Raw genomic sequence first — 14,008 nt, 5'->3', positions numbered from 1 at the left:
CTGACCTTAAGGTTCGCAGCCCGATTCGTAACCACTACGCTACCAGAGCTCCTAGTGGGAGTGAAATCATAACTCATTGTGCTTTTGATGTGCATTTCTCTGATGGTTAACAAGATAGTCATTTGCATAATCTTCATCATTTATTTATTTTTATTAATTTAACTTATAAATAATTAAACAGTGAATTCATTTATTCCTAAACACTCTTCAGTATGATCTGTGTGCCTGACTGAATAGTTTCAGTGATAACCCAAAGGTAGCAAAGGCAGCCCCTATCCAGAGTCTGTCCACAGTGTTAGCCATTCTCCCTTTTGTCCTTAAAAGGCTTTCTCCGTGCCTTCTTTGTATGTTGTCATCTGAAATTCAGGCCATGTTTAATTCTGTTAACTATGATTATGGAGTGTTTCTAGCCTGATAAGTATCTAGGTTGGCAAACAAAGCCCAGCCATGATCACCAGGGATCTTCTAAAAGGGAAGGAGAGCTTTCTTGTTTCTCTTTGTTTTTAGAACACTGAATAGTAATAATTGTTTCTGTCTTCTTGGGTTGTTGTGAGGATTAAATGCATTAGTGTACAGAACGGGCTTGACACGGAGTCTGGCACACAATGAAATACTCAGGCTTTATTATTATTGCCAACTTATAAGCGCTTAGTAAGTTTTTGTTATTGGGCTGAAAGTATATCCTTGTACAGTGTATCCCAAGGGAATGGCCCTTTATTCACCTGTCTAGTGATTTATTATATTTGTCCTCTAAAGAGCTCTGCTTTCTTCTAGAGTGGAAATGTCAAGCTTGAATTTCTTGGATCAGTATTTTATTTAAGGAGTATCAAGGGGGATAAACTAATAACAATATTTCAATGACTTGCTTAATTTTTGAATCTCTGAATGTTTTTTAGTGCCACTGCGTCGGTTCCGACTCACAGTGACCCAGTATAGGGTTTCCAAGGAGTGGATGGTGGATTTGGATCGCTGACCTTGCAGTTAGCAGTGCAGTGCTTATCCTACCATACCAGGACTCCAGCCCTCTGGCTAAGGGTTGTTAATAGGCTGCTGAGTGAGCTGAAACAAGAGTTCTGGATTGTTGCTGCTCTTCTTTGATAACTCCCTAGAGAGGATGAGGGACCAGTTCCCAAATAAAGAGCAATGGATTCCAGATTAGACAGGCTTAAATGTATCCTCACATGGTATCTGTAAGTGAAGTCCTGAGTGGTCTTTCACAGGGGGGAAAAGGACTTTAAAGTGTTATATAGGATAGTGGAAGTCCAGTACATTGGATTTGATTCTTGGGTATGTCACAAAAGACACATTGCCTTTCCATGTATTCTGGCTCACAGAGACTCTGTAGTGACCCTATGTTGTTGTTGTTAAGTACCATCGTGTCGATTCCGACCCATAGCGACCCTGTATAGGGTTTCCAAGGAGCAGCTGGTGAGCTTGAACCACCGACCTAGCAGTTCAAATGGCTTTGCAGTCTGGTGCATTAACCCCACAGTGCCACACCAGGACTTCACAGGACATAGTAAAACTCATTTAGGGTTCCAAAGCTGTCATCTTTATGGCAATCGACTGCCACATCTTCCTCCTACAGAGTGGCCAGAGGATTCATAGCAGCAGCGCCTTTGAGGAACCATGGCGCTGTTGGGCTCCTTGTCTGTCACTTCTTGTTGTTAAGTGCTGTCGAGTCAGTTCTCACTCATAGTGACCCGTATAGGGTTTCTAAGGAATGGAGGGTGTGCTTGAACCACTGACATTGAGGTTAGCCCCCTAGTGCTTATCTTACATTTGTTGTTGTTGTTAAGTGCTGTCAAGTGGGTTCCAACCCGTAGAGACCCTCAATAGGGTTTCTAAGAATGGCTGATTGGGTTTGAACCGCCGACCTTGTGGTTATCAATCCAGTGCTTTTCCTACAGCACCACACCAGGAGTCCAGATTGGACCTTGCTTAATTCTGATCTAAGGACTCTGGTGACTGCTAACCACAGAGTTGGAGGTTCAAACCTACCAGCTGCTTCATGGAGAAAAAACAAGGCTGTCTGTTCCCATAAAGAGCTACAGTCTTGGAAACCCTAGTCACTGAGTCAGAATCGACTGAGTTGCAGTGATTTGGTGTTTGGTTTGATTTTGGTCTAGTCATTATTGTCTCCAACTGAATGTCCACATCAGTACAATGTGAATATGGAGTCCTGGAGTGGTGCTGTGGGATAAAGCACTAGATCACAAGGTCAGTTTGAACCACAAGGTCAGTGGTTCAAACTCACCAGTCATTCCTTGGAAGCTTTATACAGGGTTGCTATGAGTCGGAATAGACTCGATGGCATATAATAACAACGGTAAAAATGTGAATATAGTCAACGCTCCATATCTTTGTATTTCATGTCCACAGCTTCTGTAGCTGCAGGTTCAGCATCTGCAGTTCCACACCTATGGATTCAACCAATCACAAATCAAAAATACTGACTGTATGGATAGAGGTAGAGCCAATTCCGTGGTCAAAACAATCATTCAAAGTCTAAAAGAGTGTAAAGTACTATTTACATAGCATTGACGTTGCATCGTTGCATCGTTGTGGTTGTTAAGTACCTTTAAGTTGGTTTACAACTCATAGCAACCCTGCTTAGGGTTTCTGAGGAGCAGCTGATGAATTTGAACTACCAACTGTTTTTCAGTGCTTATCCTGCAGCACCATACCAGGACTCTTTACATTGTATTGTTGTTGGTAAGTGCCGTTGAGTTGCTTCTGACTCATAGTGACTCTGTATAAGTTTTACAAGGAGCGGCTGACGAGTTTGAACTGCCGACCTTGTGATTCAAACCAACCTTGAGGTCAAATGCATAGCTTATGATGCCACACCATTATAAATAACTTAGAGATGATTTAAGGTATATGGAAGAATGTGTGTAGGTTATATGCAAATATGTGCTATTTTATATAAGGGGCTTGAGCATCCATTAGGTGGTGCATACTGCAACTAATCCCCACTGATATGGAACAGGGACAATATAATCATTGTACTATTTCCTAAGCCAGTGGTGAGGATGCCATTGATACCACCGGTAAAGCTTAACATTAAGTGCCATTGAGTCGCTTCCTGCTCATAGGGATCCTGTATCAGGGTATCCAAGGACTGTCTGGTGGGTTTCAACTGCTAACCTTGTGGTTCTTTTCCTGTAATGCCACACCAGGACTCTTAAACTATAATTTTTCTCTGAAAAGCCTACAAATGTTTAATTTTATGCTTTAATTAATAAATACAGTTTACCTTAATATGAAAATATTGAATAGTTTTCCCAAGACTTTTGAGTAAGATTGATACTTAAGGAAGGTAAGCACCGCCATGTCTTTTATGAAGATCTTTAGGAAAATGGCTTTCTAGAATGAGTAGCAGGAATGTTTGGGTTTCTTCAGTAATAGTTTGTACTCATAGACCGTGTACTCACAGACATTACTGACAAAGGAATTCAGAGTCAAATGTTGCAAACATGTAGCACATGCAGCAAGAGTGGATTCATCTGGATCAGAGAGTACGGGTGCCTGCAGGTTTCAGCCAGTGACTACAGTATTTCACATGGGAGCTGAGGGAACATTGAGGCAGGAGAGGAGGAGTGTGTTTAAGAACCCTTTGAGAAATAAAATCTACATGATGTAATGATCAAATTGGTTGTTAAGGGCTAGAGAAAGGGAGGAGTTGGGGTGACTCCCAGGTTTTTGCCAGAACCTCTAGGTAGAGAGCGGTAGAAGCAGGACCAGAACCCTGCACTATTGACTCAGACCCAGTTATGGTTGTTACGGTGTGAATTTTATACACCTTCATCATTGACACTTAATTGTATGTGTTTTCTCTTGTTTTTCTTAACCCCTTCTCTCTTTTTTTTTTTTTTTTTTAAGTTAACTTGGTGGAGCTGTATGATAAGCCCTTGACTGCTACCCTCAAGGTACAGTGGCATTCCAAGCCCACCAGTCTCTCTGCAGGAGAAAGATGGAAAGATGAGGCTGTCTTCTCCTCTAAAAAGTTACAATCCCAGGAACCCATTTAGGGTCACTATGAATCAGAATCAGCTTGAGCCACTGGATGGCCGGAGGTTTTATGATTTTCTTGTTTTCCCTTTCCATTTAAAACCTTTGCTTTGTTAATGGACATGCTTGAAATCTCCACATGCCAACCGTTTGTAAAACACAGATGACTATTTGTGGTGTTCCTCAGCCACAGACTCATGTATACCCAGCAACCTATGGACGGATGTCCCATTGTCATGACAGAAACTGCTTGCATACTTGGGTGTCATCTTTGTTCCTCCGTCTCCACACATCCAACCTGAGCTTCTTGATTTTGTCTCCTTCTTCTTCATCTCAATCTGGTTCTTGTGGTGGCTGTAAGCCTGTTTGCTTGGTTTTGATACTATCCCTCCACCAACCCATGCAGACTCTTCAGTCTGCAGGTCCCATCAGATTCCCTTCACCTCACTTCAGGTTCAGGTCTGAACTGGCTGCCCTGGTAGCCTCTGCTACTGATGCCCTGCAGTTCCATGTTACTAGCCTCTAACATACCAACACACAGTGTGTTCATTACGCCTCTCTCCCTGTATAGAAGCTGTTTCCTTTTTCTTTTCCTACTAGCTGTATTCCTTACAATTGAACTGAGACCTTACCTCTTCTTCCCTGAAATTCCTCTGGTATATCACTTGACTTCCTTGGATGTGCCACTGTTGTCACCGTCAGTGCAGCGTCCTGTCATTGCCACTCCCTCTCTCAGGGCCAGGCCCAGTACCTCTGCAAAACTCATCGGGTGTTAATGAATGAATGAATGAGTGGGTGAGTGAGTGACAGAAGACTGAAAATATCCTCAGAGTATGGAATGTGCTCCTGATGTGTCTACGTATGGTAACCTTTCCACCTTCATGTCATACAGCATAGCATTAAAAGACAAGGTCTCATACCTCTATGAACATGCTTCAAATTAAATTGAGCTTTGGGATTCTTCAAGAGATAGGAAAAATAACCAGTATGCTTGGCTGGCAGTGATTCATCAACTCACCAGTTTACAGTGAGGTAGCCCTGAAACCAAACCCATTGCCATCAATTCTAACTCATGGAGACTCCATGTGTGTCATAGTAGAACTGGGCTCCATAGGGTTTTCAGTGGTTGCTATAGTAGAAGTAGATAGCCAAGTCTTTCTTCCAAGGTACCCCTAGATGGACTTGAACCTATCCATTAATTACCCAGCACATTAACCATTTACACCACCCAGGGACTCTGAAGAAATCCTAAGATCCTTAAAAAAGAAAGAAAAATGACTGGCTGTCATTGTTTTAATGACAGACTATTTGCTACTCCAGAATATGAATGAGGAAGTTGTTCTTTGACTCATCAGTGTCCTGAGTTGTTAGGGATGGACTTGTCTCCAGAATGGGCCCAGAGCTCTCAGTTAACAGGTAATGCAACTGACTGTGGCTTGCCTCAAAACTCAGAGCTAATGTATACTAGGGTGTTTTCTCTCTCTCTTTCACTCATTCATTCATTCAACATGAAACACTTCCTATGAGCTGGTACTGTGTGAATCCCAGGGAATCCAAAATAGTCTCAGGGATAGACCCTGTTTCCACCAAGGAGCTAACAATCTAGAGTGGGAAGCCTTACTTAGAGCAGTCAGTTAATACTGAAATTGACATAGCACCTGGAGAATGTTCCTGATCCAAAGGAGGAAAAGACAGATTGCTCAGGAAAGCTCTGTAGAGGAGGCCATGCTCTGCCTGGGTTGTGAGGACGCACAGAAGCTCAGCAAGCCTGAGCGCAGTGAGGCTGAAAACAGCACCTGCAGAAGCATAGCCGGAGACAGTGGGAGAGGCTGGGATTCTAAAGAAAGAGATAGAAAAAATAACTAGCATTCCTGGTTGGCAGTCATTAGTCAGCTCAACAGTTTATAGTGCATCCTGCTAGCAGCTGCAGTTTCCTATCCTCACAGCACACTGCAGCAAGAGTGGATTCATCTGGATCAGAGAGTACGGGTGCCTGCAGGTTTCAGCCAGTGACTACAGTATTCCACGTGGGAGCTGAGGGAACATTGAGGCAGGAGAGGAGGAGTGTGTTTAAGAACCCTTTAAAAAATAAAATCTACACGGTATAGTGATTAAATTGGTTGTTAAGGGCTAGAAAAAGGGGAGGAGTTGGGGTGACTCCCAGGTTTTTGCCAGAACCTCTATCTAGGTAGAGAGCGGTAGAAGCAGGACCAGAACCCTGCACTATTGACTCAGACCCAGTTATGGTTGTTAAGGGCCTGCTGTCGAGTTGATTCTGACTCATAGCAACCCTGTATAAGGTTTCCAAGGAGCAGCTGGTGAGCTTGAACCACCAGCCTTGCAGTGCCAAGACTTTGAAGTCTCACGCCTTAGCCCACAGCGCCACTCATGGTATGTGCAGCTTTTTCTAGCAGTCTCTGAGCTATGTGAAATACCAGTTCTGTCCAGAGAAAGAGATGATGGTTACAAAGCGGCTCCTCTCAGAAGAGCGCCAGCAAGCCTATCTTCTGAGAGCAGCAGTACCCGCCTCCTAATTAAGGAGGAGGAACAGTGGAGGCTGTGCTGCCGGCAGTGGTTAAGAGGCTCCCTCCCCACCCCCCACATCTGTTTACTCCAGTGAGAAAAGAACTTTCGAAAGGCAAAATACCTCTGATTAGTGTGGGAGTTTGAGAGAACTCTTGCTAGAGTACTTAGAACTGCTGGCTGTAAGGGAGAACCCCGATTGGGGGAGGGGACGGTTTGCAGGCCCAGCCTTGGAGTCCCTGCAAAGTTTGATCACTAGAGGAAGATTCAATGACTTTTTAAAAATACAGTTGGAGGGTGGGGTGGGGAGACAAGCTAATCAATCCGTTCATAGTCAAATTTGTTGTTGTTACATGCCTTTGACCCATAGCGACCCTGTGTAGGGTTTCCAAGGAGCAGCTGGTGAGCTTGAACCGCCGAACTTGCGGTTCCAAAGGACTTAGGGTATGTTGGTGTTCCAAGTTACAAAACAGACAGAAAATAGCAAATTAGACCTTACTTTAAAAAAAATTAATTCTTCTGACAGTTACTCTTACATAGTATCAATCTAAGTTGTTCAAATCTTAAAAAAATATATCTATTATTTTAATAATTACTTTTGCCAGTAAAAAGTGGGTGCCAGATGACTTGGTTCAGAATGAAGAACCCAAGGTCAGACAGTACCTACAAGCCCAGTACACTGTGTGGAAAACACTTGTCACAGTTTTGGAGAGTTCCTGGGTTGCTCAAAAAGCCCCTGATAGAATTCAAAGGGTGTAATAGGATGGAATGAACTGGGATGGGAGGAAAGTTGCATCTTCATTTTGAATGAGTTTTCACAGATTTAGTTATTTTGTTTTGAATGTAGGATTCAGAGAACACAATTAGTATTAGCAACATTTGTCACCATTAGAAATTACAGATATTTTCATATTGTTGCAGATATCAGAAAATGTCATATATGTTTTTCATTACTTTAGCTTTACAGTACGTATTAGATCTTGCACTGTATGACAAGTACCTTAATAAATAAGTACATATATTACTATCACAATTTCGAAATATTTTGTGAATCATACTTCAGTATAATTTGGTTTTCTTTTTAACCCTGTGTGTTGCAATTTATATATTTAAAAACAATATTCTGAATGGGTTTCATCAGCTTTGTGGTTGTTTTTGTTAAGTGTTATGCAGTTGGTTCCAAGTCATAGTGACTCTGTATAGGGTTTCCAAGGAGCAGCTGGTGAGTTTGAACCACTGACCTTGCAGTTCAAACCAACCTTGTAGTCTAGTGCATTATCCCACAGCTTGCCTAATAAGGGTTCCATGGCACAGGAAAGGTTAACAATCTCTGGCTCAGCTAATGTAGCTGTAGCACGTGACCTCCACCTGGTGGCAGCATACTCCTAAAAGGTTAAATCTACAAGCAACAGTTTGAAAGAAACTTTAAAAAAACAAAACAAAACAGTTTACTTAAATATGGTTTTCAAACATTTTTTAACACAACCCACAGTAAGAAATAAATTTTATATCTTGACTGAGAACATTCATAGATAAGTTTTACCAAACAAATACTTGACCTTATTATATCTCACACTGATAATTTTCTATTCCATTCCATTATTCTTTTCAGTTCCTTCATTAAAATAAAATGCTGGCTGTAGTTCACTAAACTTCATTTTAGTGGGTCACAGTGCAGTGTTTGCAACATTGTAGGTGACCATCTTTGGTCATGTGTCCCTGTTTATCGCCCAATATACATCAGTTTGGTTTCTCCCAAAATGCTCACATATTTTCAAGAACATAATTCTTGCATTTTAAATGGCTGTCAACAAATATGAATGTTTTCATGTATCCCTTAAAATATTATTTATTATTGATGTATAATTTATATACAATAAAATGTACTTACCTCAGATGTAAATGCCATCAAAGCATACTTCTAGTATATTCCTAACCTCCTAGAAAGTTCTTTGTGCCAGTGATTTCTTTCACAATTGTTTCGTCTGTTCTACAGCTTCATATGGAGCCCTGGTGTGGCCCTGTGGGTTAATGTGCTGGACTGCAAAGTTGGTTTGAACTGTAAAGCTGATGGTTCAATCTCCCCAGCTACTTCTCAGAAACCCTATGAAGGGTCTCTTAAGGGTTGGAACCAACTCTATGGCACTTAGCAACAACAACAACAACAGGAGTTGTATATAATGGAATCTTGACATTTGTAGCTTTTGGTTTGGCATCTTTTGCTCTATATATGTCTTCAAGACTAAACTGTGTTCACATTATCAGTAGTTTGGTGAGTAGGATTCCATTGTCTGAATATACCACAGTTGTTTGTTTATCTGTTGATAGGCTTTATGTCAGATATATGTATTGTAAATATATTATCATAATCTGTGGCATATGTATTCATTATGTTCACAGTGACTTTCGATGAACAGAAAATTTTGATTTCAACAAAATCCAATTTAACATTTTTTCTCCTTCTGTATTTAGTGTTTTCTGGGTTCTAGCTAAGACATTTTTTCCTGCCTCAAGGATTATAGATCTAAACATAAGTTTTGGCTTTTATGTTTACATCTGTAATTCATCTCAGAAAGAAAGAAAAGAAATAATTTTTGTTTATAGTGTGAGGTCAGTGTCAAGTTTCTCCCAGCCTCCCTGGAATCCCCATAGGTATCTGGCCTTCTAACACTATTTGTTGAAAATACTTTCCTTTCTCCATTGAATCATTGCATAAAATTCAAACTAACCAACCCCATGCTGCCAAAAAGGTGCATTCAGTGACTTCTCATTTCAGGCTGTAAACTTACCCCCCAGGGTTTAGGAGTATTAGACATCCCCACAACCTTCCATTTGGTCTTTTGTTCCTTCATAAACATTCTCTGTTATCCTGACATTCTCAGAAATCACTGTGCCTGTCAGGTATGAGGATTTATAAGGCTCACCATTTTACAGGATCTCTAGCTGTGCTAGGCAGTGCAGTAGCCACTGGTGGCTACTTACACTAAATTTCAATTACTTACAATGAAATAAAATAAGAAATTACGTTTCTTAGTTGCCATGGTCACATCTTAAATGCTAATCATCACATGTGACTAAGGTCTACCTTGTTGAACAATACAGATTTGATGCACTTTGATTTTCTCAAAAGTGCAGGGCTGGGCAGACTTGTAGAATAAAACAGAGGCTTTGGACAGTTCTCCAGCATATTTTAGTAAAAATCTTCTTTCATTTTGATAACCATCATCCTGATTCTGCCCTTGATTCTGTCTCATTCTTCCTTGCTTCCATTTCCATCCCAAGATGTCTAGTCTGTCTAACCAGATAATAGCTCATATCTGTTCTTTCCTACTGAAAATAAAGAATTCACCTGGTTGTTCAAGAAATAATTGTTTTCTGGAGCCTACGTTGAACTGGCCTATTTAACTTTTCTATTTAACTTAACTGGCCTTCTGACTGCCACTGAATGCCTGGGCTGCCCCCTTTGAGAGTTATAGGCCAGACGTATTTTGTCTTTTCCATCCAGCCAGATTAAAATTGCATTTCTCATCAGCATATTTGCACTATAAAATTTTAATTTGTGAAAGGAGTATAGGATTATGATCCATAATCCTGTTCCCTATCCCAGAACATTGTTGGGGGAAAAATGAATCACCATTTCATTATATGTGGACACGTAGAAATTTGTGAGATATTCTCATTGTTTGCTGGCGTAGATCGCATAGATACTGACTCTGCCATTATGTCTTTCAAGTGTAGGAACTTTGCTGTCCTGGTGGATCTGCATATATCACCTCAAGGTTCAAACAAAGATACCAGCTGGTTTTCTGAAGAGAAGAAAGAGGTAAGAAAAAAAACAAAACTGTTTTCACCTTTTAAATGCAAGTAGCTGCTGCTAGAAGAAGAATTATTAACTGTCTAGCTTTCCATTTTCACAAAAAGTCGGCAAAAATTCTGAGTGGTATTTAACCCTTGAAGCACAATTATTTTATCCCCAATAATATACCCCAGATATACACCCTCTTGTTTCCCCACCCCTTTTATTCTTCAGAAATGGCTGCATCCGTACATTTTATATGTCGCTCTATTATTAAACCATCTATTTCCAGTCCTTTTGTTTTAGGGGGAGGGGTTCTCTATATTTAGAAAAAGAAAGAAAGGAAGGAAGAAAAGATGTGACTAACTCTAGCTAGGTAAGCAGGGATTTTAGTATGACTGGTTGTGAATTATGGAACCAAGCGAGCACCTGGAACAGGTGCACGGGTTAGCACAAGTCTGATCTTTCACACCTGCTTGAAATCCTCATCTTCTACACTTTTATCTTCTACCGTCCTTTTATTATCGTGAGCCTCCGACAACAAATGAGGAGACATTTGGCTGTGTTCCTTCCCTCACTTTGGTCAGTGAGTAAAGTGTATAGTCATGTGACAGGAAATTGATTCTTGACTTCCCTGGGCCTCAGCTGCCTCATCTACAGATGAAAGGGCTCAACTAGATGCTGTGTAAGTCACTGCATACCAGCCTTCTGTCAGGTTTTCACACTGTAGTGGTTTGCATATTGATTTGATGCTGGATGCTATGCAATGGGTATTTCAAATACCAGTTGACTCATCCATATTAAACATGTTTCTTTGAAACTACAGACTAAGACAGACTAGAAGCAAGGCCTAATGATCTACTTCCAAAAACCAGCCAATGAAAATCTTATGGAGCAAAACAGAATATTGCTGATATAGTAGTGCTGGAAGATGAATCCCCTCTATTGGAAGGAACTCAAAATAAATAGTGGTTGCAGTAATGGCCTCAAGTATATCACTGATTATGAGAATGACGTAGGACTGGGCAGTGTTTTGTTCTACGTTGTATATAGGGTCTCCATGAGTCAGAGCCAAGTCCATGGCAAGAATAATAAATCACTCCTGTCTCAAAGCTTCATCGATCTCATTTATAACGTGGATTTAGCTCTCACATGTACTTTGTGTCCTTCTCCAGATCCCTGCTCACGTGAGTACAGGATTAGTGAGGCCATGGCTTTTATATAATTTTCAAAATACCACAGCACTTCTTGTCATCCATAATACCCATTTGCTCCAGTAGCTTTTTAGAACTAGAAATAAAAATATGCTTCAGAAAAAGATGGTATGTGGAGAAGAAAATAATGATAGTGCGCCCCTTACCCCCAAGACGGGGGGGGGGGGGTTGGTGGAATCAAGGAATAATTTTTTTTTTTAAATCAGTTTTTTGGAGATAATTAGAAAAAAAAAAAAATGGTGGTTATCCCAAAGAAAATATCTAGGGTAGTACATTTTCAGTTAAGAGGTAAATGATATCAGGATTTCAGAATTTTGTAGAGGGCACCAAATACCCCAAATTTGGGAAAGGACAGCGCAAGATTGGCCTAGGAGACAAGTCACTGTCTACTGGCGGCTTTAGGATTTAATAGTTATCAGGCCAGCATCTTCTACTGCAACTCACGTCTCTGTGATTCTAAGTTTTAGCTTACTAACACATGTCCCCTTGATTCAGAGCAGTTCATTCATTTCCCCAAAGTGACTAATACATGCCCAAGGGGAGCTCACTCGTAAAGCCTCTGACTTGACTTAAAAATTAGCAGCATTCTAGAATCCACTGTTCCAGACTCATATTGTCCTCCATTCTCTCCCTGCTTTACCACCTTGGCCTTACACCTTTCTTACTGCTATTTCATCACTTGACTAGGGAGGCTTTAAAATACAGCAATGGGTACATGAGTCACCTCCTATGTGAAGTGTGTGTGAGGCCAGGTCTCCAGGGTACCCTACCTAGCCATGTGTCTCCACCTAGTCCCTACTGTAGTGCAGTGGGGCATGACTTAGCATAGAGGAAGGCTGCATGATCAGACCTGCAGAGCTGCGGCAGCAGCAGGCCATGCCAGCGACCAAATCTTTCCTCTCAAAGCAAAGTCGGTCATCCCTTGTTTCTACTTTCAATTGTTCCTTGAAAATTGTTCACCAATATTAATATTGCTCTGGGATCATTTGTGTGTGTGTATCATAAAAAAGAAAAGTTAGTCAAGCAAAGGATATGATTTTAGCCTGTGTTCAATGTCTCAACACTTGTATCTCTATTATCATTAGATTATTTCCTCATGATTGGGATTTCATGAGCCACCAATTTAATCGCACTTTGTTGTTGTTATGTGTTGTGGAGTCGGTTCTGACTCAAAGCGACCCTGTACAGGGTTTCCGAGGCTGTAAATTTTTATGGGAGCAGAGAGCCTCATCTTTCTCCCACGGAGCAGCTGGTAGTTTTCGAACTGCTGACCTTGTAGTTCACAGCCCAATTCGTAACCACTAAACTACCAGAGCTCCTTGATCGCACTTTAACAGTCACTTTATATAGTGAAAGTCTAAGAATATCCAGTTCCTTTGCAGAAAAGGAACTGATTACATGTGTTAAATATATGTTTATTTTGAGTCTAGCCCAAGTAGTGCTTGTACCCAAACAATTGAACTCAAAAACGGTCTCATTGTAAACTTGAAGAAGTGAATTTAAGTCTCTGGTAGTCTGGGGATACCAAATGCATTTCTCATGGTCTCTTGATTTTAACTTGTTCTTCTCTTCTGCCCCTCACATTTAGCTTTGAAGTTTTCTTTCATTTCTCTGGTTCTGAAGGAGCAATTTCCCTACATGTTGCAGTTATCGGGGTATCTTGACCACTTTGTACACGGGTTTACCTTTCATTCTTGAAACTTGTCATTGCAGCAAAGCCTCATTAAGTATAGGGAGAATGTTTATGTATATGGGGCTTTGCTCTATTTTTGTCATGCTATTTTTAGTTCTAGCCTTATAGGGCATTTATGGCCAAATTTTAGCAATTCTTATTTCCATGTATGTCGTTCGCATATTTTTTTAGCTCAGTCATAGTTGAGCCCTGCATGTGAAACAAACTTCTTTAATTAAAATAACAGTATGAGGCATGGTTGCTTTTCTGTTGAGTGAACAATGCCAAAATACTCAGCTGTAAATGGATATCTGTATTCCACAAGGCGCTACATCTCTGAGTTGCAAAGTGAAAATCAGGAGAGAAGACACCAGCATTTCTGTTTTATCTAGAAGTTCACATTTGTGAATGAAATCAAGGTGGTCATATACGGTGTGAGAAGTATAGCCTTTACAATAAAAGAAAAAGCTTGGCTCTCATTGCCCTTAGAAGCGGCTTAGACTTTGTTCTCATTTTAATTTATGAAGATTCTAAGAGATCAACTTGAGATGGCATTGCAAGAAACCAGTGAAACAGGTTTGAGGTGACCTCCACAGCTCCGAGCCTTCTGCAGAGCCTTTAGGAATTGAACCAGAATGGGCAGGTCTTAATCTAAATTAAGAAGCATAGGTTTTTGTTGCAGCAACCACAACAACATGATATGTTGAAATAGAATCAAAGCCATGTGTTTTTGTTGCCGATTAAACATCGATCTACTTTAAAGAATATGAAAAAGTTAAATTGTTTTCA

The 14,008-nt window shown here is 40.7% G+C and overlaps 1 protein-coding gene across 1 annotated transcript in view; it reads left to right on the top strand.

The window, feature by feature from the left end:
• Nucleotides 1-10,258: 10,258 nt before the first annotated feature.
• SLX4IP (SLX4 interacting protein) overlaps nt 10,259-14,008 on the top strand; it is a 134,390-nt gene continuing 130,640 nt past the window's right edge. Inside the window, 1 exon segment of the mRNA XM_006870415.1 lies at nt 10,259-10,360. Coding sequence (XP_006870477.1) covers nt 10,259-10,360 — 102 coding nt within the window.

Source organism: Chrysochloris asiatica, unplaced genomic scaffold (assembly GCF_000296735.1).
Source record: "Chrysochloris asiatica unplaced genomic scaffold, ChrAsi1.0 scaffold00141, whole genome shotgun sequence".
NCBI classification, from domain to species: domain Eukaryota; kingdom Metazoa; phylum Chordata; class Mammalia; order Afrosoricida; family Chrysochloridae; genus Chrysochloris; species Chrysochloris asiatica.
The sequence above is the reverse complement of the archived record's forward strand: the minus strand, read 5'-3'. Positions and strand labels throughout refer to the sequence as shown.